The 25,752-nt window shown below is 44.7% G+C and overlaps 1 protein-coding gene across 2 annotated transcripts in view; it reads left to right on the top strand.

Moving 5' to 3' along the window:
• Nucleotides 1-25,752, top strand: part of khdrbs2 (KH domain containing, RNA binding, signal transduction associated 2) — a 400,663-nt gene that overhangs the window by 114,769 nt on the left and 260,142 nt on the right. For both annotated transcript variants that reach the window (XM_052024890.1, XM_052024889.1), the window contains exon 2: nt 3,636-3,760. In XM_052024890.1, the coding sequence (XP_051880850.1) occupies nt 3,636-3,760 (125 nt within the window). The remainder of the gene's footprint in view (nt 1-3,635; nt 3,761-25,752) is intronic.

The following is a 25,752-nucleotide window of genomic DNA, read 5'->3' as shown; positions in this document are numbered from 1 at the left end:
ACGTCCTTGGAATGTAGGAGGAAGCCCGGGCACCCAGAGGAAACACACGCAGTCACAGGAAGAACGTGCAGACTCCACACAGACAGCACCAGAGATCAGGATTGAACCTGAGTCGCTGGAGCTGTGAGGAAGCAGCTCAGCAAGCTGTGCCAAATATGGCACCCACGATTCTACAGAATCTGCATAAATGTTATTCGAGGCCATCCCGGGGTTAAGAACGCCCAACTTATTGACACACGTACATACGAACGAGCTCCCATGATATTGTTAAATTCAAATGTCCAACTTGCATATGTGTGTTCATTCCCACAATGGTAGAGCTGGTTTCCTCTCTCCCTCCATTTTTAGTAATGGTTCTTTCTTAGCAGTATTATGTGCTTTTGATGCCATTCGTTACAATACTATGGCGGTATGATTATCATATCCAGTGACTTTTGTGTACTTTCCGACTTACGGACAAAATTGACTTATGGACGTCTGTAAAAACAGAACCCGTTCATTACCCAGGGACGCCCTGCACAAGGGAGATTAATGACCTCCTGAGAAAATAGGGACAGAATTGACAAGGAGTCTGCTGGTTCCTTTGTTTATTAACGACGATACTGCTGCTACTGGCATGGGAGTGGGGAGGAGTGGAGAGGAAGAACTTGGAGAGAGGGCCATTCCTTTCACAGGTCAGAACATTCCCACATGTGTATCTGGGATGAACAAAGGGCAAAAATGCTGTCCACTCTGCCAGTTGCTACCTGGGAGCTTTATTTACAGAGTGACTCCCCAGTCCTAGATACTTTTCTCCATGATTATTATTTTGTTCCTGATATCTGTAATGTCTGCCAGTATATTTCTTTCTCCAATTCCCTTTTTTCAGTAAACTCCAATTAGATTTACAGATCCTTCTTATTGTATTTCACTCTGCCTGGACTACTGGTTGTTGCCTTTATTGTTGCCCTAATGCTATAGTTAAGTAATGGAATTTCTTCTCTACCCCACCATTTTTTTCCCATTTGCCTGCTAAGTATATTGTATCTTGCATCATTTAATTGCCAATTGAGTTGTATGTGTGGCCATGTTTTAGTCATCCCTCTTATGTTGAAATGGATTCTAAAAATGGTGGCGCGGCTGGTGGAGCCGCTGCCTCAGAGCGCTAGAAACCCCCGTTCAATCCCGGCCTCGGGTGCTGTCTGTGTGGAGTTTGTATGTTCTCCCTGTGGCTGTATAGGTTTACTCTGAGTGCTCCGGCTTCCTCCAGTATCGCAAAGTGTAAATGGGTAGTTGATGATCGGCACGGAATTGGTGGGCCGAAGGGCCTGTTTCTGTGCTGTATGACTCTATGACAAATTATTTCATCCATTTTGATCATCTATTTTGTCCTAAAAATACACACGTGGTTTAAATGGTTTTCATTTATCAATCCCCTTTATTGACAAGAAATTTACCTGACCAAGGGAGTAATTCTCATCCCCTTCTTTAGTCTGTTCCTCACTCTCTTTTCCTCATCCTTCAGTTTTCTGTACATTTCCCATCATCTTCCAGCAGCCATTCTAATGTCACTAATGTGATATTTACAGCTAACTCTGGCCCCTGCCCCATTCAGCAGCGTGGTCCCTCTCTGAATCGGTACTGGTGAGGGTGTCCCACTAAAACAGCATCCCCTCATTTTCAAATCCGCTTCTTTAGAGGAAACTTTCCTCAACTTCCAACAAGGAAGATGCAGGGGCAATAACTTGAGATCATTACTTGTGAGTTTGCCATATACAGCAGTGAAGAGAGAAGAAGACCTGGGGATAGAGTCACGGTTTCCCATAATGATAGGAAAATACTGTAATCTATGCAAAATAAGTGACAGAAGGGCGTGTAGACACTGGAAATGTAATGAATATATCGTCAGCATGGTTTCTATAGGGCTATGTTATGCTTAACTAATCCAATGGAACTCTTTGAAGAGGTAACAGTCAACTAGGGCAGATGTCATATACTTGGATTTACAAAAGCCCTTGGATGATGTACCATGTCATACACTCATGGTAAAAGTTATGGCATGTGGAGTCAGGGAGTTTAGTGAATGGAATGACACATTAAGTAAAGCTATAGGAGGCAGAGGATAGCGAGAAAAGATTGTTATTCCGACTGGAGAAATAAATGGAGGGAAGGTAGGAAAAAAGTTATTCTTTCTCAGTCTGCACTGGGGTCGTATAATACATGATTTACATTGATGGTTTGGACAAAAGACACATAGTGAAAATTTGTGTAGGCTAACAAGCCAAAGTGTATGCCCAGTGCTGAGGAAGTATGCAACCCCACAAGACAATGGTGGGAAACTTGCAGACTGAGCAATGACGAGATCAACTGGACTTCCTAAAAATAGGTAGACTTTCGTGAGAAAAATTAATCACTCATATGTTAGAAAGTAAGAATGGGATAAAAGAGCAGAAGAATCCAGGGATGCGGTTAAGTAAATAATTTAAAACAGCACTGTTAGCATCAGATGCTAACAAAGCGCTATGAATTATTTTTCAGGTTATAAAATTCTGAAGGAGTGAAGTCACGCGAAACTTGAATAAACCCTTGGATTCTTGTGCAGTGAACAAGAGGAAAGGGACGTGGTGGTACCAGAGGAAATGCCCATAGAGATTCTTAAAGAGACATTCCAGCTCTCAGAAAGATTGAATAAGTTGGAGCTTTTTCCTTTAGGAAAAAAGGAGATGCAGAGAGAATGTGTCCATGTTTGGGGGATTCCAAAACTAGTGGCCGTGAATAAGTGTTTTCACTCGGAGAAGATGGGATGCAGTACCATAGAAAGCAGTTAAGACAAATAGTGTAGATACTATCAAAGGAGGTCTGGACACGTACAGGGGGGAAAGAGAACGGTTCAGAATGATCTGCTTAAAGGCTGAGATGACATAGACGAGGAGGAGACTTTAAACTTTATTCATACAGCACGGTAACAGGCCCTTCTGGCCCAATGAGCCCACGCCACCCAATTACACCCATGTTAACCTACCAACCCGTACGCCTTTGGGATGTGGGAATAAACTAGAGCACCCGGAGGAAACCCACGTAGACACGAGGAGAATGTACAAGCTCCTTACAGACAGCGGCGGGAATTGAACGCTGGTGCTGTAATAGCATTACACTAACTGCTACACTACTGTGACTTGTACAGAGGGTTAATACCAGCATATAAAATAGGCTGTATAGACTAATTCTGTGCTGTGTGTTACATTTATTTCCATATAAAATAGTTAATGAAGAGCATGCTGGGCTTTCGGGAAGTAATTTGGTCAGTGCACAGTTCAGGGTTAATGGACTGATATCTCACAGTGCTTTTCCTGCTCTTCCAACACTTCACCAAACCTTTGCCTTTAATTCATCCACAAGAGGAAATAGTATCGCTCTACCCCGTTGAACCCTTTGGGACCTTTTTAACAACCTGATCAGATCACTTACGAGTATCCTAAAGTAAGAAGACATGCATCATTATCTGTCGCCTGTCGTGGGTTTGTGAAACTGTGTACTGCTGGCGAAGAGGTAACTGGCTGGGTACTGAACGAAGCAGCAAGTTGTCTGTCTGATTGACATTTTATTTGCCTTACCATTTTCTTCATTAAATTTGATGTATTTTGATCTCTCTACAGAAATTGAACAATTTCAGGACAGTGACACAAAAAAGGAAGAAGAGAAGCAATACCTTGATATTATCAGCAACAAAAACATTAAACTTGCCGAGAGAGTGCTGATCCCAGTCAAACAGTATCCAAAGGTATGAGCAGCTTCCTATAGCAGATCCTTTACCTGTGCACTAAACCAACAATAACTGCTTAATGTGTTTGTTTTTTCCATTTGCCATAAATTACATGGAATTTATGGCATTGTAGCAGTCCATTTGGAGCCAACATTTCAACAGCAACCAGAGCCCATGGTTCATACAATTCTCCTTTGACTCTGCCTCAACTAACACCAATACCAGAACCCTTATTCCTTACCGTCACACTGAGTGGCATAGATGTGTGTATTGGAAACTGGATCAAGGAGGAAGGATCAGATGAAGGAGAATGGACGGAGGATAGGAAGGGTGTCATTAAGGTGGAAAGATTGCAGGAAAGATTCATAAGGTTGTTACCAGGACTGGAGAGCTCGAGTTATAAGGAGAGACTGGGTAGGTTGTAGCTTTTTCCCTGGTGTGTAGGAGGCTGAGGGGTGACCTTATGGAGGCTTATAAAATCATGAGGGGCATAGGTAAAGTGAATGGTCGCAGTCTTTTTCCCAGGGTAGGGGAGTCTAAAACTAGAGGGCATAGGTTTAAGGTGAGAGGGGAAAGACAAAGGGGACCTGAAGGGGCAAGTTTTTCATGCAGAAGGTGGTATGTGGGTATGTGGAACAAGCTGCCAGAGGAGGTAGTAGAGGTGGGTATAATTATGACGTTTAAAAGACATTTAAATTGGTACATGAATAGGAAAGGTTTGGAGGGATATGAGCCAAAGACAGGCAAATAGGACGAGCTCAGGTAGGCAACTTGGTTAGCATGGATCAGTTGGGCCAAAGGGCCTGTTTCCATGGTGTATGACTCGATGAATCTCTATGTACAACTCAGCAAAATGGCCTGATTCTCTTCTGTAGCTACCTGATACTTGTTTGTAATTCTTTTTTCCAACTTCTTTTCAATACATCTGTACTGTTCACTTCAACTATTTCCCGTGGTACTGATTTCCGCATTCTAACCACTCCCTATCAAGCAATATTTCCCCGACTACCATATTAGATTTATTACTAACAAGTTTATATTAAGGCCTCCAGTTTTGGTCTCCTCCAGAAGTGGAAACAACTGCCTAAAAATTCACCCTATTTGTCAATAGCACTGAAGGCACTGTATAGACACTGCATTGCTCATAGCTTGTCATGACATTGGAAGAGACCATTTGGCCCACCGAGTCGATGCCAGCTCTCAGACCATTCCCATTCTCCCACTTATTTCCCTGTAAGCTCTCTCTCACTTGCCCATCATGTTACCTACCAACAAAATTCATTTGATTGGTCGCGGTGCTATGGACATATGTGGTCAGTCCCAGCTTGCCTCTTGTGGCATCGGTTTCCTGCATTGTGTCGTCCGATCCTCCCATCCCCCCATGGCAATATCGGCTCTTTGTGCATTTTAGTGTGGTCACCTGGGGGATGAAGGTAGAGTAAGTCCCACCGGGCGGCATGGCAGTGTAGCAGTTAGCATAACGCTATCACAGCGCCAGTGACCTAGGTTCAATTCCCACCACTGTCCATAAGGAGTTTGTACGTTCTCCCCGTGTCTGCGCGGGTTTCCTCCCACATTCCAATGACATACGGGTTAGAAGCTGCGGGCATGCTATGTTGGCGCCGGAAGAGTGGCGACGCTTGCGGGCTGCCCCCCAGCACGTTCTCAGTAATGCGAAAAGATGCATTTCACTGTGTGTTTCAATGTACATGTGACTAATAAATAAATACCTAAAATTAAATAAATATCTAATATCTGTGAAAGACCAAGACATTCAAAACTCTTAAAAATCAATCAAACATTCCAAACATTTTAAAAAGCATTAGTTCTTTTTAAGGTGAACATAAGGTAAAGCACTTAAAGATTTGCATGTGGAAAAATATCAACATTTGATTAAGCTCAGTTAATTCAAAAGATATATGTTACATCATATTTGCCCGTGCCTTTTACAGCTGCTCCTCTTCATTCAATGAACGGAGACGCTGTTGTTTCTGTGGATGGATTCTCCCTTCCCCCTGAAGCGGTGTGGAGAAAAGGATGGTCAGCAAGGTTGGGACTTCTGTGCTCGAAAGCCCAAATTTGGTGACACTTGGACAGGGAGATAGCACTGCCATGATTGGGTTGTGTCCTGAACCAAAAAGCTAATTGAAAGGCTTCTAAAACCAAACAGGTTGATGCCTCGACTGATGGACTAATGCAGTCTGTTATTACCGTGGCTTGGATAGGAAGACGTGATAGCAATGAGAACAACTACATTCTGGAGAGGAAAGTCCTCAGGCAGGTCATGGCACAACTTCCACAAACTCTTTGAGTGAGCTAGATTGAGCAGACTAGGGCTTTTCTCTTTGGAGAGAAGGAGGATGAGAGGGGATTTGATAGAGGTATACAAGATGATAAGAGGCATAGATCGAGTGGACAGTCAGAGACTTTTTCCCAGGGCGACAATGGCTAACACGAGGGGACATAATTTTAAGGTGATTGGAGAAAGGTATGAAGGGGATATCAGGGTTAAGTTTTTTACACAGAGAGTGGTGGGTGTGTGGAACACACTGCCTGCAGAGGTTGTGGGAGCAGATACATTAGGGACATTTAAGAGACTTTTAGATAGACACATGAATGATAGAGCAATGGAGGGTTATGTGGGAGGGAAGGGTTAGATAGATCTTAGAGCAGGATACAATGTCGGCACAACATTGTGGGCCGAAGGGCCTGTACTGTGCTGTAATGTCCTATGCTCTATTTGGATGAGCTCTTGAATTGATGGAAGGTTACGGGCCAAGTGCTAAGTGCAAGGGCCAAGTGGGATTACCATAAATGGGTACTGGATGCTCGGTATGGAAATGGTGGGCCGAAGGGCCTGTTTCTGTGCTGTGTGTCTCTGCAACAACCTAAGGAGTCCAGTTGCTTTAGAATCTTTGTTCTCTTGAAGAACAGTGGGAGGCAGGGGAAGGAATTTCAGTCCGATGAACTGTCTTTAACATGAACATGCCTTTTCATTGCTTAGTTGTCTTTTCTCAGAATAGTTTACTAGTGTAGTAAAAAGACAACCTACTCACACCTGTACCTAACAGTCACCAGTAACCCACTGCATGTCATATCAGAATTCCAAGCTATAGCTAATGTAAACCTGAGAGTCAGTCCCAATACCTTCTGACCTGGAGAGTGAACGTTATTCCTGAGTCACAAGATTTTCTCACTGTATTTTATTCTTATGGGGACTAACCTAGTGCAATAAAACCTCAATATCCTGCCATCTGACCATTCAGAAATTCCAGAGGTTCGGCATCTGGCTCACCAGGTGAAGTTTGCCACGTTCCCTGTCCATTTTCCGGGGCTCTGGTTCCCACACTCCCTGTCCACATGCCAGAACCCCGGTTCCGAGCTCCAGGGCCCCAGTTCCTTCGCTCGTTCTGAACCCTCTCACCAAAAAGCTAATTGAAAGGTGAGGCTTCTCATGCCAGGTACTGTTTGCCACACTCCCTCGAACTGTGTCACTGAGATGTTAGTGGGTAACATCTACATAAAACGGTGAATGAAAAGTGTGCTGCAGCATTAATAAAGGAATACCTGATAGCCAGAGAAATCTGCCAGTCTGGCGCCACTGTCCTGAGCATGCTGGGTTAACGGAGTTTCACTGTAGCTGCACGATTGAAAGTCAGAAGATGTACATAGGATTTCAGCAAGTAGAAACAGGCCATCATCCATCTTACCCTTAAGGGCACCTGTGTTACATAAAAACATAAGAAATAGGAGCAGGAGTAGGCCATCTGGTCTATTGAGCCTGCTCCGCCATTCAATAAGATTGTGGCTGATCTGGCCAGGGACTCAGATCCACCTACCTGCATTTTCCCCATAACCCTTAATTCCCCTTCTATGCAAAAATCTGTCTAACTGTGTCTTATATATATTTAATGAGGTAGCCTCTGCTGCTTCCCTGGAGAGAGAATTCCACAGATTCACTGCTCTCTGGGAAAAGCAGTTTCTCCTCATCTCCGTCCTAAATCTATTCCCCTGAATCTTGAGGCTATGTCCCCAAGTTGATCCACTCAGCCACCTCTGCACTAGGAGCTCCACTTTCTCACCCTCTCTGGATAAAGCAACCTCTCCGTCATTTAATACAATTAAAAATACAACCAGAGCATTTCAAGAACATTGATGTAGGATGAGATTGCTGCTTCTCTCCACTCATAGCATGCTCCTTTGGCTTATTATTTGAACTCCCACCATAACTTATTACAGTGTCATGAGTTCCCCATGCTCCCGGTGACTTGTACTGTCTACTATTTGTCACTGTTTCAACTATCCTTCACTTTAACTTCTTTCTTGGTATTGATTTTTTAAGAACCCATTACTTTCGGTGGCTGGTATAGCTGGCCACCCGTAGTGATCAGTCAGCCTTTTCCACACTTTCTCTGAATTTTCCCCTCTGCATTCGTTCTAATGCATCCGTCAGTGATTCACCCTTCACCCCTGTGCTCAGTAACTGATCTTAGTTCCAGCAAGGCTTTGATGTTAAAACTCTCAATCCTTTGCAAATCTCTCAGTGTCTTTTCCTCTCCCTATTTCCGTCATCTCCCGCAGCCCCATCACCCTTTGAAACCTCCACACTCTTCCTTTTCTGATCTCTCAGGTGTTCACGTGCTGAGCCGCTGCAGCCTGCCTTCATCTGTGGATCTCCTAACCTTTGGAATTCCTTCCCCTACATTTCTCGCCTCTCCACTTTAAGATATTACTTGCGGGCTGCCCCCAGAACACTCTATGCAAAAGATGCATTTCACTGTGTGTTTCAATGTACATGTGACTAATAAAGATATCTTAACAAATATAAGTGCCAGTCAAGAAAACTGCAGATGTTGGAAATCTAAAATAAAAACATAAAATACTAGAAATACCCAGCAAATCAGGCAGCATCTGTGGGAAGAGAATAGTCGGAAAGCCTTTGTTAGAACTGGGACAGAGACAAAAGAATCTTGTTAAGATACATGGGAATGGGGGAGGGAAGAAGTCTCTGATAGGGTAAAACCCAGATGACCATGGGGATAAGCTGAAAACAAGGTTATCTGGTCACTGAATGAAAGGGAGCAGATAGAGGGTGGGAACGTAGACAAATGAATGTGGATATGACAAAATGACTGGCAGGTTAGGCTGGGCATGTCCTCCTCTCCCAGGGAGAAGTCATCAAGAAGGCTGCAGTGTGCCCCAATAGAAGGTGAACGTTGTTCCTCAAGCTTGCGTCGGGCCTCATTGTAACATTGCAGGAGGCCACAGCCGAGAGGTCAGAGTAGGAGAGGGGTGGTGAATTAAAGTGGCAGGCAACGGGAAACTCAGGGTTGTCCCTGTGGACTGAACATGGGTCTGCACAAAGCGATCACCCAATCTGTGTTTGATTTCCCCAGTGTAGAGGAGACCACACTGGGGAACACCGAATGCAGTGTGCTATGCACACTACAGTACAGTACACTACAGGTATAAATAGTGTGTAACTACAGTCTTGGATTAAAAAAAGACTGCACTGTAAAAGATACTGGTTAAAACAGCTGGGGAAACTGAGTCATGATTGCTTTGAAATTTTGTTGTGATTCAAATCGAACCTGAGGTACGTATCCTGTAACTGAACGTTCAGAGCATCACCATTATATTTCTTTCAATCATAAGTCCCAGGAGTGCTTAAACTGAACTCTTGTCATTTCAATGAACCTGGCTTGTGCATCTGGAATATTAATGCTGGATAATGTTCAGAGGGTGGCACTGCCTGATCCTTCCGCACAAGTGACCACTCAGAACCTGGTTCAATTAGATACAATTAGCATAGATTGGATTACAGGTGATGGGATGACTAAATGAGATTCCTGAGCCAACCGCTGGGCCAGTCAGGGCACTCGCTCCCTCACAACCAAAACAAGGCTTGATCACTCTAATCCAGTTCATATCCAGAACTAACTGCAGCTCCAGCCAGTGTTTTCTGAGGTGGTTTCTGCAGGTGCCAGTCTACTCCAAGTCCTCTTTGGCCCCCATTGTTAGTTGTAGTTCAGCTCCAGGTTCTGAATCATTCTCTCCATCCCGGCCTTACAAGGCAGTTCCGCTGAAGAGACAGCTTTCCTTTTTAAACAATTTCCTATAACCTAAATCTTCAAGGCTATGTGGTAAAGAAGCTCATTGTGATTGACAGACTGATAAAACATTAATGTTTTGTCCTTTTAACTGTTTAAAGAAGTAATATTTGAAATGGCCATTAAAAAGGCCTTGACAAGTTGCAATTTGAAGTAAAGATTCTCAATATTCTGATAGCAATGCTTTGAAATGTCAGAGTCCCACAGAAATGCTTCTCGCTTGGTTATAACCTGCTCTCAGTTCACCGGATGGCTGGTTTGTGTTTGTAAATTTGCACTGTGTAAATCTGATCAGGGCAGAGAGCAGAGAAAGCTCCCAGGTCAAAGTGCAAATGAACATAACTGTTCCAATTTTAGTTAATCTGACTTTGACTCTGATTGCAGGCAGAAGAGGTAAAACATGACTCTGTTAGCAGATATGTCCACACCGATCTTGCAACAGTTGTATCCTGCTGGCTGACTGAGAAATTACACCATTACTTGTCTCAAAAGAATTTCGTTAATTTCTTCTGTCTCTTCTTTGATCCAAAGTTCTGCAATTAGATTCACAAAGGATGATGTCTGGCTGGTTGTACAGATTGACTCCAACATTGATTCAAGATTTTAACGTTAGTGTTTAATTCTGTTTATCCCTCTATCTATCCGTGAATAAACTTGCTTGGTCTTATTAGAAAAGTATCTAATTTTTGTAATTTGATTTTCGGGATTAAGGGGTTGCAGCCAAGGCCAGCAATTATTACCCATCCCAATTGCACTAATCAGAGTGGCTTGCTGGGTCATTTAAGTATCAGATTTAGTATCTAAGTATTAGATTTCTCTAACCACACCCCTCTGTCCCCCCCCCCCCCCCCACCACCCGCCTTTGTTTTCGCATCCCTCTGGCCCCATTACCCCTTCTCTTTTCCCTCTCCTGCCCTCACAACCTGTCCATCACCCACACCTTCCTTTTTCCATGGTACACCTATCACCTCCCAGCTTCTCACGTCATTCCCACTTCCCCTCCCTAACCCACCTACCTGCCTTGTTCCCCCCCCCCTCACCTAGACTCAGCTGTCACCCACCAGCTTGTGCTCCTCCCCCACCCCCCACCTTCTTATTCTGGCTTCTGTCCTCTTCCTTTCCAGTCCTGATGAGGGGTCTCGAACTGAAACGTCGACTGTTCATTTCCCTCCATAGATGCTGCCTGACCTGCTGAGTTCCTCCACCATTTTTTGTGTGTTGCTCCAGATTTCCAGCATCTGCAGTCTCTCTTGTGTCTTCGTTTAAGTATCAGCTGCTGTGGGTCAGTAGTCACATATTGGTCAGCCCAGATGAGGTTGGTAGCATAAGTGAGGCAGATGGGTCTCTAACAACAATCTGGGAACACCACAGTCAGTATTCCAAATTCCATAGCTACAGTGGTGGGACTTAGAGTACAGTATTTGTATGTTCCTGTTAGAATAAAAGGCAAGGCTAACAGGTTTAGGGAACCTTGGTTGTCGAGGGATATTGAGGCCCTGGTTAAGAAAAAGGATGAGCATATCACGTATAGGCAGTTAGGATCAAATGAGGTGCTTGAGGAGTATAAGAAATGCAAGAGAACACTTAAGAGAGAAATCAGGAGGGCAAAAAGAGGACATGAGGTTGCTCTGGCAGACAAGGTGAAAGAGAATCCCAAAAGTTTCTACAGCTATATTAAGAGCTAAAGGGTAGCAAGGGACAAAATTGGTCCTCTTGAAGATCAGCGTGGTCACCTGTGCATGGAGCCGAAAGAGATGGGGAGATCTTAAGTGAATTTTTGCATCCATATTTACTCTGGAGACAGACACAGAGATTATAGAACTGAGACAAAAGAGTAGTGAGGTTGTGGACCACATCCGGATTACGGAAGAGTAGGTGCTGGCTGTCTTGAGGCAAATTCAGGTGGATAGATCCCGCAGGGCCTGACAAGGTGTCCCTTTGCGGGAAGCTAGTGCAGAAATTGCAGGGCTTTGGCAGAGATATTTAAAATGTCCTCAGGCACAGGTAGGTGCCGGAGGACTGGAGGATAGCTAATGTTGTTCTCTTGTTTAAGAAAGGCTCTAAGAATAAGTCGGGAAATTATAGGCCAGTGAGCCTGATGTCAGTCGTGGGTAAATTATTGGAAGGTGTTCTAACGGACAGGATATGTAAGTATTTGGATAGACAGGACCTGATTGGGGATAGTCAACATGGCTTTGTGCATGGCAGGTCAGGTCTAACAATCTTATAGAGTTTTTTGAGGAGGTTACCAAGAAGGTCGATGAGGGAAAGACGGTGGACATCATCTACATGGACTTCAGCAAGGCCTTTGCCAAAGTCCCATATGGGAGGCTGGTCCAGAAGGTTAAGTCACTTGGCATTCAGGATAAAGTAGTCAATTGGATTCAACATTGGCTTAGCAGGAGAAGCCAGAGAGTGGTAGTAGATAGTTGTCTCTCTGATTGGAGGCCTGTGACTAGTGGTGTGCCGCAGGGATTGGTGCTGGGCCCGCTGTTGTTTATCATCTATATTAATGATTTAGAAGATAATGTGGTGAACTGGATCAGCAAATTTGTGGATGACACCAAGATTGGGGGCTTAGTGGACAGCGAGGAAGGCTATCAAAGCTTGCAAGGTGATCTGGACCAGTTGGGAAAATGGGCTGAAAAATGGCAGGTGGAATTTAGTGCAGACAAGTTTGAGGTGTTGCACTTTGGGAGGACAAACCACGGTAAGACGTACACAGTGAATGGTAGGGCTCTGAGGTGTGTGGTAGAACAAAGAGACCTGGGAATACAGATCCATAGTTCCTTGAAAGTGGCGTCAGATAGATAGGGTTGTAAAGAGAACTTTTGGCACATTGGCCTTCATAAATCAGGGCAGTGAGGACAGGAGTTGGGATGTTATGTTGAAGTTGTACAAGATGTTGGTGAGGCCGAATTTAAAGTATTGTGTGCAGTTCTGGTCACCTACCTACAGGAAAGATATCAATAAGCTTGAAAGAGTGCAGAGAAAATTTACAAGGATGTTGCCAGGACTTGAGGACCTGAGTTATAGGGAAAGGATGAATAGGTTAGGACTTTATTCCTTGGAGTGCAGGAGAATGAGGGGAGATCTTATAGAGGTATGCAAAAGGGTACAGATAGGGTGAATGCATACATGCTTTTTCCTCTAAGGTTGGGTGAGACTAGAACTAGAGGTCATAGGTTTAGGGTAAAAGGTGAAATATTTAAGGGGAATCTGAGGGGGAAGTAGTTCACTCAGAGGGTGGTGCGAGTGTGGAACAAACTGCCAGCAGAAGTGGTGGATGAGGGTTCAATTGTAGCATGGAAGAGAAGTTTGGATAGGTCCACGGGTGGGAGGAGTTTGGAAAGATATGGTCCGGGTGCAGTGAGATGGGACTAGGCAGAAGATCAGGTCAGCATGGGCCTGTTTCTGTGCTGTCGCACTCTATGGCAATGCAGTGAATTTCCCAGGTTTACCAGATATCTGGAATGAGCAGGTTGTCTTATGGGAAAAGCCAGACAGGCTAAGTTTGTATCCACTTGAGTTTAGAAAAATAAAAGGGAACTTGATTGAAACACGTAAGATCCAAAAGCAATGGAATGGATATGATAGCAGTTTCTGAATGCAGGTCCTGAAGAAGGGTCCTGACCCGAAACGTTGACTATTTTTCACCACGGATGCTGCCTGGCCTGCTGAGTTCCTCCAGCATCATCATGTTTTGTCATCTGAATTAACTTCAGATTATAACACAAACAGCTAAAGAGTGGCTTGGTAATGCTGTTGCCTCACAGCTCCAGTAACCCGGGTTTGATCCTAACCTCCAGTGCTGCCTGTGTGGAGTTTGCACGTTCTCTCTCTACCTCCATGGGTTTCCCCTGGTTGCTCCGGTTTCCTCCCACATCCCAAAGAGTGCAGGTTGGTAGCGTCTGAGGCCCCTGTGTGTTACCCCTGGTGGGAGAATCAGGGAGGACTTGATCTGCATGTCAGAGAAAATAAATTGCAGAGAATGGGATTGGTGGGATTGCTCTAAAGACTGGCATAGACTGATGGGCTGAGCACCCCCCCTTGTCGTGAGAAAGTGTGAAGTAAGCGGGCAGGGTGTGCGGTGTGGAGGGACTTGAATCTCCTCACTTTGCAGGGAGAACAGAGCAGAGTAATTCTAAAGATTCAGAGGGGCTTGAAAGTCCTTGTACACAAACACTGGAAGTTAATTGCCTTTTCTTAATTACTATTGAGCAGGCAGATGAACTGCCTTGAACCACTGCAGTCAGTGTCGTGAAGATTTTCCCATGGTGTTGATGGATCAGGTGTTCTGGGATTTTAGCTCAGGGACAATAAGGACTGGCAATATGTTTCCAAGTCAGGTGACTTGAGGGGGGATTTCCCAGTGGGATGCTTCTGATTGTTTCCAAAAGCATGTCCATGTTCAGCGTTGAGGAGCTATTGCAGTACATTTTGTGGATGGTGCACAATGCAGTCATGGTATTTAATTGGTGACTGGTGCCAGTCAAGTGGGCTGCTTTGCCCCAGGCATTGCTGACTCAACACCACTCAACCATTCCAAGCAGAGAGTGTTTCACTACACTCCAGATGAGCCTCTCAGCCTCTCGCCTGATCTTGGAGCCACAGTGTTTAAGTTGCTGGTCCAGTTAATGTTCTGAAGATGATAGGTGATTTGGCAATAGCAAAGCTTTCAATGTGAAAAGTTGATGGTTAGTTTTAGAACATAGAACAGTACAGCACAAGAACAGGCCCTTTGGCCCACAATGTTGTGCTGAACCAATTACATTAGTAATAAAATGCCCAACTAAACTAATCCCTTCTGCCTACACAATATCCATATCCTACCAGTTCCCTCACAGTCATGTGCCTATCTAAGAGCTTCTTGAACGCCTCTATCGTTTTTGCCTCCACCACCACCCCAGGCAGCGTATTCCAGGCACCCACCACTCTCTGTGTAAAAAAACTTGCCTCACACATCTCCTTTGAACTTACTCCCTATCACCTTAAATTAATGCCCTCTGGTATTAGACATTTAAACCCTGGGGAAAAGATAGGCTGTCTATCTATGCCTCTCACAATCTTATAACCCTCTATCAGATCTCCCTTCAGCCTCCACCGCTTCAGAGAGAACAACCCAAGTTTGTCCAACCTATCCTCATAGCACATGCCCTCTAATCCTGGCAGCATCTTGGTAAACCTCTTCTGCACCCTCTCCAAAGCCTCCACATCCTTCCTATAATGGGGCGACCACAACTGAATGCAGTACTCCAGATGTGGCCTGACTTATGTTTTATAAACCTGCAGCATAACTTCCTGACTCTCGAACTCAATGCCTCGACTCATGAAGGCAAGCAGGCCATATGCCTTCTTTACCACCCTGTCAACCTTCAGGGAGCTATGAACTTCGACCCTAAGGTCCCTCTGCTCATCAACACTGTTAAGGGTCTTGCCATTAACAGTGTACTGTCTCCTTACATTTGATCTTCCAAGGTGCAACACTTCACATTTGGCCAGTTTGAACTCCATCTGCCATTTCTCCGCCCATACCTGCAACTGATCTCTATCCTGCTGTATCCTTTGCCAGTCTTCTACTCTATCCACAACACCACCAATCTTCGTATCATCTGCAACCTTACTAACCCACCCATCTACATTTTCATCCAGGTCATTTATATACATCACAAACAGCAGAGCTCCCAGTACGGATCCCTGAGGAACACCACTAGTCACAGACCTCCAGCTAGAATAAGTCCCCTCGAACACTACCCTCTGTCTTCTACGGACAAGCCAGTTCTGAATCCAAGCGGCCAATTCACCGTGGATCCCATTCGTCTCAATCTTCTGGGTGAGCCTCCCATGAGGGACCTTGTCAAATGCCTTACTAAAATCCATGCCGACAACATCCACAGCTCTACGTCAATCACCCTCGTCACCTCGGCAAAAAACTCAATCAAGTTAGTAAAGCATGACTTGCTCTGCACAAAGCCATGCTGACTGTCCCTAATTAGGCTATGGTTTTCCAAATGTTCATAAATCTTGTCCCTAAGGATCCTCTCCAGTAACTTCCCTATCACTGATGTGAGACTCACCGGTCTGTAGTTACCAGGATTATCCCTGTTTGGTAATCCCTAATGGAACAACATTAGCCTCTCGCCAGTCCTCCGGGACCTCACCTGTGGCTAGAAAGGACACGAAGATATTGGTCAAGGCCCCAGCAATCTCATCTCTTGCCTCTCTCAGTAACTTGGGGTATATCCCATCAGACCCCGGGGATTTATCCACCTTAATGCTCTTTAAGAGACCCAACACAACCTCCTCCTTTATCTCGAAATGCCCTTGCTTATTATCATGCTTCACACTGATCTCCCTATCCTCCACATCCTCCTTCTTGGTAAATACTGACACAAAATACTTATTAAGGACCTCACCCACATCCTCCACTTCCAAGCACATGTTCCCTCCTTTATCCTTGAGTGGTCCTACCCTCTCCCGAGTTATCCTTTTTTCCCTTGCGGTATGTAGAGAATGCCTTTGCATTTTCTTTAATCCTACTTGCTAAGGACTTCTCATGGCCCCTCCTGGCTTTATTGATTCCCTTCTTGTGTTCCTTTCTGGCTTCTTTATAATCCTGAAGTGCTCTGTTTGATAAGATAAGATAAAATAAGATTTCTTTATTAGTCACGTACATCGAAACACACAGTGAAATGCATCTTTGCGTGGAATGTTCTGGTGCAGCCTGTAAGTGTCGCCATGCTTCCGGCGCCAACATAGCATGCCCACAACTTCCTAATCCTTATGTCTTTGGAATGTGGGAGGAAGCTGGAGCACCCGGAGGAAACCCACGCAGACACGAGGAGAACGTACAAACTCCTTACAGACAGTGGCCGGAATTGAACACGGGCCGCTGGCTCTGTAATAGCATTACGCTAACCGCTACACTACCGTGCCTGATCCTAGCTTCCTAAGCTTTACATATTTTTCCTTTTTCTTATTGACTAAATTCACCTCCTCTTACCTTGCCATCTTGTCCATCCTTCTCACTGGAACATGCCTATCCTGTACTCGGTGCAGTTGGTCTTTAAACACCCTCCACATGTCAGATGTGGACTTGCCCAAAAACAGCTGCTCCCTGGTTCCTGCCTAATGCTCTCGTAGTTTGCCCTGCTCCAATTTAATACTCTCCCGCAAGGTCCATCCTTATCTATAGCTATCTTAAAGCTTAAGGAGTTGTGGTCACTGTTCCCCCACTGAAAGGTCGGTCACCTGGCCAGGTTCATTACCCAACACCAGGTCCAGTATGGCCCCTCCTCTTGTTGGACTATCTACATATTGATTTAAGAAACCCTCCTGGATGCACCTAACAAATTCTGCCCTGTCTAAACCTCTTGCACTAAGGAGGTCCCAGTTTATATTCGGGAAGTTGAAGTCCCCCACGACAATAGCCTCTATAGAACTCTAGACATACCACACTTGGAGTATTGTGTTCATTTCTGGTCGCCTCATTATGGAAAGGAACTGGAAGCTTTAGAGAGGGTGCAGAGGAGATTTACCAGGATATTGCCTGGATTGGAGAGCATGTCTTATGAGGATAGGTTGAGCGAGCTCGGGCTTTTCTCTTTGGAGAGAAGGAGGATGAGAGGTGACTTGATAGAGGTGTACAAGATGATAAGAGGCATAGATCGAGTGGACAGTCAGAGATTTTTTCCCAGGGCAACAATGGCTAACACAAGGGGACATAATTTTAAGGTGATTGGAGGAAGATACAAGGGGGATGTCAGGGGTAAGTTTTTTACATAGAGAGTGGTGGGTGCATGGAATGCGTTGCTGGCAGAGGTTGTGGGGGCAGATACATTAGGGACATTTAAGAGACTCTTAGATAGACACATGAATGATAGAAAAATAGGGGGCTATGTGGGAGGGAAGGGTTAGATAGATCTTAGAGCAGAATAAAATGTCGGCACAACATTGTGAGCCGAAGGGCCTGTACTGTGATGCAGTGTTCTATGTTCTACAACAGCCCTATTAGTTTTACACCTTTCCCTAATCTGCCTGCATATCTGTTCCTCAATGTCCCGGTGGCTACTGGGGGGCTCTGTTGTCTTGTAGTTAGAGTTAGCACTGGTGTAACACGTCTGGTATTTGCCACTTATCATTCCAGGCCTGAACATTGCTCAGGTCTTGTTGTCTGCAGTCAGGGGCTACAAATTGAACTGTACTTTGTAGTATAACTCTTAACACAGAGCTCTGTGACCTTTGAAGTTCTCTACCCAAGAGAGTGGTGGAGGCTCAGTCACTAAGTGTATTCAGAGTTCATGGACAGAGTTTTAGAGACTAAAGGATATAGGGATATCAGAAAGGTGGAGTTGAGATTGGCCAAGATCTTTTTGAATGGGAGAGCAGGCTCCTTGTGGGCCCAATAGTCCACACCAATTTATGTTTAGAGTCATAGAGAGAAACAGCACAGAAACAGGCCCTTCGGCCTAACTGGTCCATGCGGACCACGATGCCCATCCAAGCTAGTCCTGTTTGCCAGTGTTTGGCGCATAACCTTCTAAACCTTTCCAATCCATGTACCTGTCCAACTGTCTTTTAAAAGTTGTTATTGTACCTGCCTCAACCACTTCCTCTGGCAGCTTATTCCACATACATAGCACCCTTCGTGTAAAAAAAAGTTGCCCTTTAAGTTCCTATTAAATCTTTTCCCTCTCACCTTAGACCTATACCCTCTGGTTCTTGATTCCCCAACCCTGGGAAAAAAACTGAGTGAATTCACCCTATCTGTGCCCCTCATGATGTATAAACCTCTATAAGATCACCTCCCAGTCTCCTACCCAGCCAAGGATTGAAGTCTGAGCCTGTCCAACCTCTCTGTTTCTTCAGCTTCTGGTTTTACTCTTGTGAGTTCAGTCAGATCTTTCTGACTTGAGACTCCAATGAAAGGATTTGATTCTGAAGCCACAAGAGACCGCAGATGCTGGAATCTGGAGCAGAAAACAATCTGCTGGAGGGAAAGAGCGGATTATGCAGCAGCTGTGGAGGGAGAGAAATTGTCGGTATTCTGGGTCAGGACCCTGCATCGGTACTGAAAGTAGAGAGGGAAGGTAGCTGGTATAAAGGTGAGACGGGGGCCAGATGGTGATAGGTGGACCGAGAGGGGTGGAGGGACGATGTGCAGAAGGAGCCGGGGGGGGGGGGGGGGGGGAGGTTCAGGGGTTGGCGAAATCGAGTTGGGAGACAGAGGCAGGTGGGTAATAGGTGGAAGCAGACAAGGGAAAACGGGGTGGATGGAGCCGGGTTGGGAGAGGGGATGGAGAAGGTGGAGGCAGAGGCTGGAGGGTGATAAACGGGAAGACAAAGGCTACAAGTGCTGGTATCTGATGAGTAAGGAGAGTGAAAGTGGGAACCATTAAGGGAGAGGTGAAGAGCGGGTGGAACCACGTGGAGGAGGGCGAGCGGTGGGTGAAGTGTGTGGATGGTAGGTGCGAGAACCAGCAAGGAGAGAGGGATGAAAAAGTGTGATGGGGGACTGGAGGAAGGGAGGGACATATGCGAAAGGGAGGATGAGAAGTAGATTGGAAGGAGAGGAAGGAGAACACAGCAGGTAAGGCTTACCTGAAATGGGAAGATTTGATTTGATTCTGTTGTCTTCAAATTAAACTCATTCCAATTTCTCTCCTTAGGTGTTTACACATGTTTATTCTTTTATTAGGAAAGGTGACTTTTCTCCCTTCCTACATCCACCTCCTCACCGGATCACTGTTATTACTCAAATTATCCATCACCATGAAAGTTCAAGCCTAGATGTTGATGCTAAGTTTTGCCTCTGGCCATTTTTCAGAGTTTAATGCTGGCTGTTTTGTACGTGCATGGAACCCTGCTCCAGAATACATGAATGATTCATTCTTTGAGATAGAAAGGCATCCCAAAGCTTAGCTTGGATTTAACAGCCTACAGTTTATAGGGAATGGGGAAAAGAACTGATTCAATGGGTGAGCACTGCTGAGGTCTGTCAGTGCAGCGTCGGACGGGAAATAAACAGCTCATGAATTCTGGATACTCACTCTGAGTGTAACCCCTTATTGGGAGGTTCCCAAACACAGAACTGGCTCTGGGTGAAATCACCATCTGCAGAGCTGTGTGGCTCCTGAGAATGGAATGAGTTAGAGCAGGAGGTGATGCATTGAGCCTCAATATTGACAAGATGTTATTATGTCTACCCACAAGTAACAAGCAAAAAGACAAGCTGAAGTCATGTTCCAGATGATTGCTCTTTTATTTAGGTTTTAGACTCAGTTTTGGGTGATGTTAAAATGCCCAGCACAGTAAGCTTTCTTCAGCTGCAGTTAATATTTTATTCAATGTCAAAGGGCTTGCTGATCCCTAAAATTGGGGTCATTAGACCCAATGTTAAGTATTTGTTAACAATTCTGTGGTTCAGTGGAACAGTCGGTGAGGCGGTTAATCCTATACATCCCTACATTTGAGCAGTGGCTACATTTCACAGGTTACAGTGAAGTACGGTGGGCCACTCTGAGATCAAAGGAGGCATTATATAAATGCAAGTTTGTTTGTTCTTAACATTCAACCGTGAATAATGTTTATTCCAAAAGCCTTGCCCCAAAGGAACCATTTGGAAAATAAAACCTAAGCAATGTAGTAAATAATTTATTGATGTCAACTCCTGGAATATAGATACCAAAATATAGACAAAAATACTCAATTTTATTGGTAGTAATTACTAAAAGAGTTTGCCATTTAAAAGTGTTTGCAGTATACTGTACGTGTTTGAAAAAGGAGAAGTAGATTGCAAATATTCCACTTCAATAGATAGTGGGACAAATTGGTTTGGGGAGTGCCATTTTGTTACCGCCAGATTCTTAATTACTATAAACCGAGATCATCACTCAGAAACATTTTCAGGATCAAACTTCTTCATTTCTCTGCAGAGATAGAGAACTCTGTTGTTACCCCGACTCACTGTTGGCTACAGCTAGTCAGAGTCCAAGGGAGTCTGTCTGTACATTGATTAGCTAACAGATTTATACAGTTCAAGTGCGTGGGAAATGGGGGTGTTCACATTCCATGGTGGTCTACACTGTCTCCAATGTTACTCCTTAATTTGTACTACTTGTTATCCTCGGCTACAAGGACATCTACAACCGCTTGCTGACAAGTTCTTACCAAACAAAGACTTATTATTCATTCTTTACACATCCGGTTATCCTGATATTATGTGTCCATACCTTTACTTCTGTACACCACCTGTTTCAGCACTTTTTAAGCTTTCCACAGCTCTAGCCCTGAATTTTTAACCCTTTGAGCCCTTTATTTTACAAAAATCTCATCAATTTCTTTGGGTGTTACATGATCTCCCTACTCTGAATTATGTACTGCAGGATTCACTCCCATCCTTCTGCACTGCTGCTATCAGAGTGAAAGGATTTGAGCTTGCATGTTAAACCGAGCCATTTGTTAGAGTGCAGTGCTGATCTGATGCCAGCCCTGCCATTTTCAAAAGTCAACCACCAGCCTGCAGTCACCCAACATTAAGAATGTCCTAAATGGAATGAAGGAATTTCCCCATCCCCCTCTCCACCCACTTTCCCAACACTTTCCCTGCCCCCACCTCCCCATTTCCACCAGCCCTATTGGAAGTGACTAGGAACAACTGATGAAAAGCAAAATCTTGCAGACTCTGGATATCACAAATAAAAACAGCAAATGCTAGGGATATTTAGAAGGTCAGGCAGCATCTGTAGAGGGAGGAACACAGATGGGTGCTCAACCTGAAACATGAACTCCCTCACTCTCCACAGATGCTGCCTAACCTGCTGAATATCTTTGGCATTTTCTGTAGTTAGTTGCAGCATAATTCCTTGTGGCTGGGTTACATGTGTATGTACTCATGGAACTTTTCTGTACTTACCAAAGATTGAATAATGTGGTTTTCCAGTGTTTTTATTTTAAAGCTATGGAACTGGTTTGCTTCAATGGTGGAACATGACTGAGTTTAACTGGGAGTTCCGGGGACCCAGGTTCAATCCTGACCTCAGGTGCTGTCTGTGTGGCGTTTGCACGTTCTCCCTGTGATTGTGGGGATTACCCTGGGCGCTGTGATTTCCTCCCACATCTCAAAAGCATTCAGGTTGGTAGGTTAACTGGCCATTGTAAATCACCAATTATACATAGGTGAATGGTAGAATATGGGGGAAGTTGATGAGAATGTGGGGAGAATAAAAAATGGGATTAGTCTCGGGTTAGTGTAATTAGATTAATCATGGTTAACACAGACTCGGTGGGCCAAAGGGCCTGATGTTGTGCTTTATTGCTCCATAACCGTGAGAAAATGCTGAAAATACTCGGCAGCTCAGGCAGCATCTCTAGAGACAGGAGTGGAGTTAACGTTACAGGTCGAAGACCCTTCACCAGCACTGGGAAAGAGAGAACATGGTATGTGGGGGAGGGATGGGTAGAACAAAGGGAGTATCTATGATAGGGTGAGACCAGGTCAGATGGGTTAATGGGAACAATTAGAGGGTGATTACACTTCTTTGTCTGTGTTGGGGTCGGTAATAGCGGGGTTGTGGGACATGCTCAGCAAGTCAGATTTTGTTCCCATTAACCTACTTTACCTGGCCTCACCGTATCACTGCTGTTCCCCGTGTCCTATTCATCCCTCTGTCACCTTCTCCATAGATTAAACCCATCGTTTTTCAGCCTCCCTTTCCCAATTCTGATGAAGGGTCTGGTGATAAGAATATAAAAATCAAGGTGTACCAATGACTGTCAGCAAGACCGTAGATAGGGAGGGTATATAACAGGTGCACCAAGATCTTGCCCAGTCTACTACAATAATAATAATAATACAGAGAGATACACAAAATGGAGGCTGTTTTAATTGGAACAGATGAGGGGAAGCTGTGGTTATGGTGCTTAGAATTGTTGGTGCTGAACTGCCTTTATCTTAAATAAAAACAGAAAATGCTGGAAACACTCAGCAAGTCAGGCAGCACCTGCAGAGAGAGAAACAGAATTAGTGCCTCAGGTCAAGACGCTGCTTGGTTTTGACCTGGAACGTTAACTCTGTTTCTCTTTCCACAGATGCTGCCTGACCTGCTGAATGTTTCCAGCATTTTGTGTTTTATTTCAGAATTCTGGCATTTGCATTTATTTTTATTTTGCGTTTATCTCAAGAGGACGGGGATGCAAGTGATGTTGTGATTCTTAAAGCCCTGGAATGAATATCATGTTCAAGTTCAAGCATCGCATCTTTGGAAGGATACACCAAACTCGGAGGGGGAGCCCGGAAATCCAGCAAAACAACACAGGACGGGCTGCGGAGACTAAGCTTTTGGTCCCTTGGGTATCAAAGGTCAAGGAATCATCTGCTTGGGTAGATTAAGCTGATTAAAGGATTTGATAGTATAGATAGAGGAAGACAATTTTCTCTGGTGTGTGAATCCCAAGCAAGGTGGTCAAGCAAAATCAAAAGCAGGCCATGAACAAGCACTTTTTGTAGAGATCTGGAAACATCTCCCCTCAAATGGTGTTGAGGCGCTGGGCAATTAAGAGCAGCAAAACTGATGTTGGTTGTTCAGTAAGAGCTTCACAGCCTGCAAAGCCAGGATGGAGTCCAGGTATAAATCAACCATGATCCATTTGAATGACAGAATAAGCCAGAGGGTAGAATGGCCTGTGTTCTGGGCGCTGGGGAGGAGAGGTGCGCCTCAGTGTGCCTATCCTGCCTTTGAATTTCATCAAACAGAGCCAGACAGGTAAAACCGGGATCACCCATCCATTTTATTTTATTGCAAAAATAACAGCAGATCGTTAACCGTTTTTGAACAGTACGTCCATTAGTCTGGCTTTCACACTGTCACTCCCACTGAGTTTATACTGGGACATGACTGGTCAATTAACTCCATTCTCCAGCATGAGTTTTAAATTTGATGCTACTCAGTTCATGTCAAATCTCTTTTTAAAGTGTGTCATGACATTCGGTTTCTATCATGGAAGATAGCACTGCCATCTCAAGTGCATCAGGCAGACAACTTGAGTGAACTTCAATCTCCAGTCAATCGGGTGCCTCTCCTTTCTTCCTTATAGGGGATTTCAGATGAGCGCTGTTTGCTGTGGCTTTCATCCAAAGTGGTGCTATTCTGGGAGCCTACTCCTCTCTGTTAATGCATCCGATCTATAGGGAAAAGACGACATTTGTTGTTTATTACAGGTGACTGTGACCCAGTCATTCTCTACGTCATAACAGGCTGTGGTTATTCTCCTATTAAGTTCTCGTTTGTTAGACCTGTTGGTGCAGTTTAAGGGGAAAGTCCCACAGCACAGAAGGAGGTCATTCAGCCCCTTGTGCTGATGCCAGCTCTTTGAAAGTCAGTGAGGTTACTCCAGTTGAAAGCTGTCATCCATTTAACTCGCAGGTCTGCTTGCAAAAGATTCTAGCCATGGCAAAAATGGATTGTTAAAATGGTAGAAATAAGCAAGCAGCCATTCGGAACTGCTGATGGGGAGTTCCACCTAAAATAAGAGACTGTTTCTCAAGCAGCTATTTCATGTCACATGCCTAGATCACAGTTCTTCTAGCTCTGTAAGTCCCTGAGTTACACAGTGCGGAAACAGGCCCTTCATCGTTCCCCATCAACCGTCAAGCACCCATTCACACTGTCCGTGCACTTATCCCATTTTATTCCCCCCCATCCCCAGATTTCACCACTCACCTACACACCAGGGACAATTTACAGTGACCAATTAATCTACCAACCCACACATCTTTTGGATGTGGGAGTATCTGGGGGTAACCTCGTACGGTCACGGGGAGAACCTGCAGACAGCACACAGACAGGACCTAGAGGCGGGATTGAACCTGGGTCTCCGGCACTGTGAGGCAGCAGCTTGACCAGCTGTGCCACGGTGCCAGTGATACGAGTTCTTGATGTCAATTTGACGACGACTCTCCGTCAGTTTAACAAGTACAGAGGGAATGTAATAAATGTTCACTGGACTGGTTCCAGAGATGGCAGTTGGCCAGATGAGGAGAGATTGAGTAGACTAGGCACGTATTGTCTAGAGTTTAGAGGAATGAGAAGTGATCTCATTGAAGCTTTAAAATGTTATGCAGCAACAAACAATCTGTTGGAGGAACTCAGCGCGTCAAGCAGCATCTGTGGGAGGAAAGGAATTATCGGCATTTCAGCCCAAAACATCGACAATTCCTTTCCCCCCACAGATGCTGCTCAACCCACTGGGTTCCTCCAGCAGATTGTGTGTTGCTCCAGACTCCAGCATCTGTGGTCTCTTGTGTCTCCTTTAAAAGTCCCTGCAAGGTTTGGCAGAGTGGATGCAGAGAGAATGCTTCCCCTGACTGAGGAGTCCAGAAGCAGTGGTCGCAGTCCCAGATTCAGGACTGAGATGGGGGGAAATTTCTTCACTCAGATGGTGATGACTCCATGGAATTCTCAATCACAGTGGGCAGTGGCGGGCTAATCATTCAAAAGAGAGATCAAGGAATTTTTGGATACTAAAGTAGAATATGTAGTGCAGGAAAATGGCACTCAGATAAATAGATAAATTAGTTTATCATTGTCACATGTACTGAGGTACAGTGAAAAACTTGTCTTGCGTAACGATCATACAGATCAATTCATTACACAGTGCATTGAGGTAAAACAATAACAGAGTGCAGGATAAAGTGTTACAGTTACAGAGACAGTGCAGGGCAGGTAGACAGTAAGGTGCAAGGCTAGAATGAGGTAGATTGTGAGGTTGAGAGTCCATCTTATCGTACAAGGGAGCCATTCAGTAGTGTTATAACAGTGGGAGAGAAGCTGTCCTTGATCCTGGTAGATCAGCAATAATCCGGATAAATGGCAGAGAAGGCTTGGAAGACCAGATAGCTGA

The sequence above is a fragment of the Pristis pectinata genome, chromosome 10 (genome assembly GCF_009764475.1).
Source record: "Pristis pectinata isolate sPriPec2 chromosome 10, sPriPec2.1.pri, whole genome shotgun sequence".
In the NCBI taxonomy this organism is placed as follows: domain Eukaryota; kingdom Metazoa; phylum Chordata; class Chondrichthyes; order Rhinopristiformes; family Pristidae; genus Pristis; species Pristis pectinata.
Note: the sequence above shows the minus strand (reverse complement) of the source record. Positions and strands in the feature narration are given on the sequence as shown.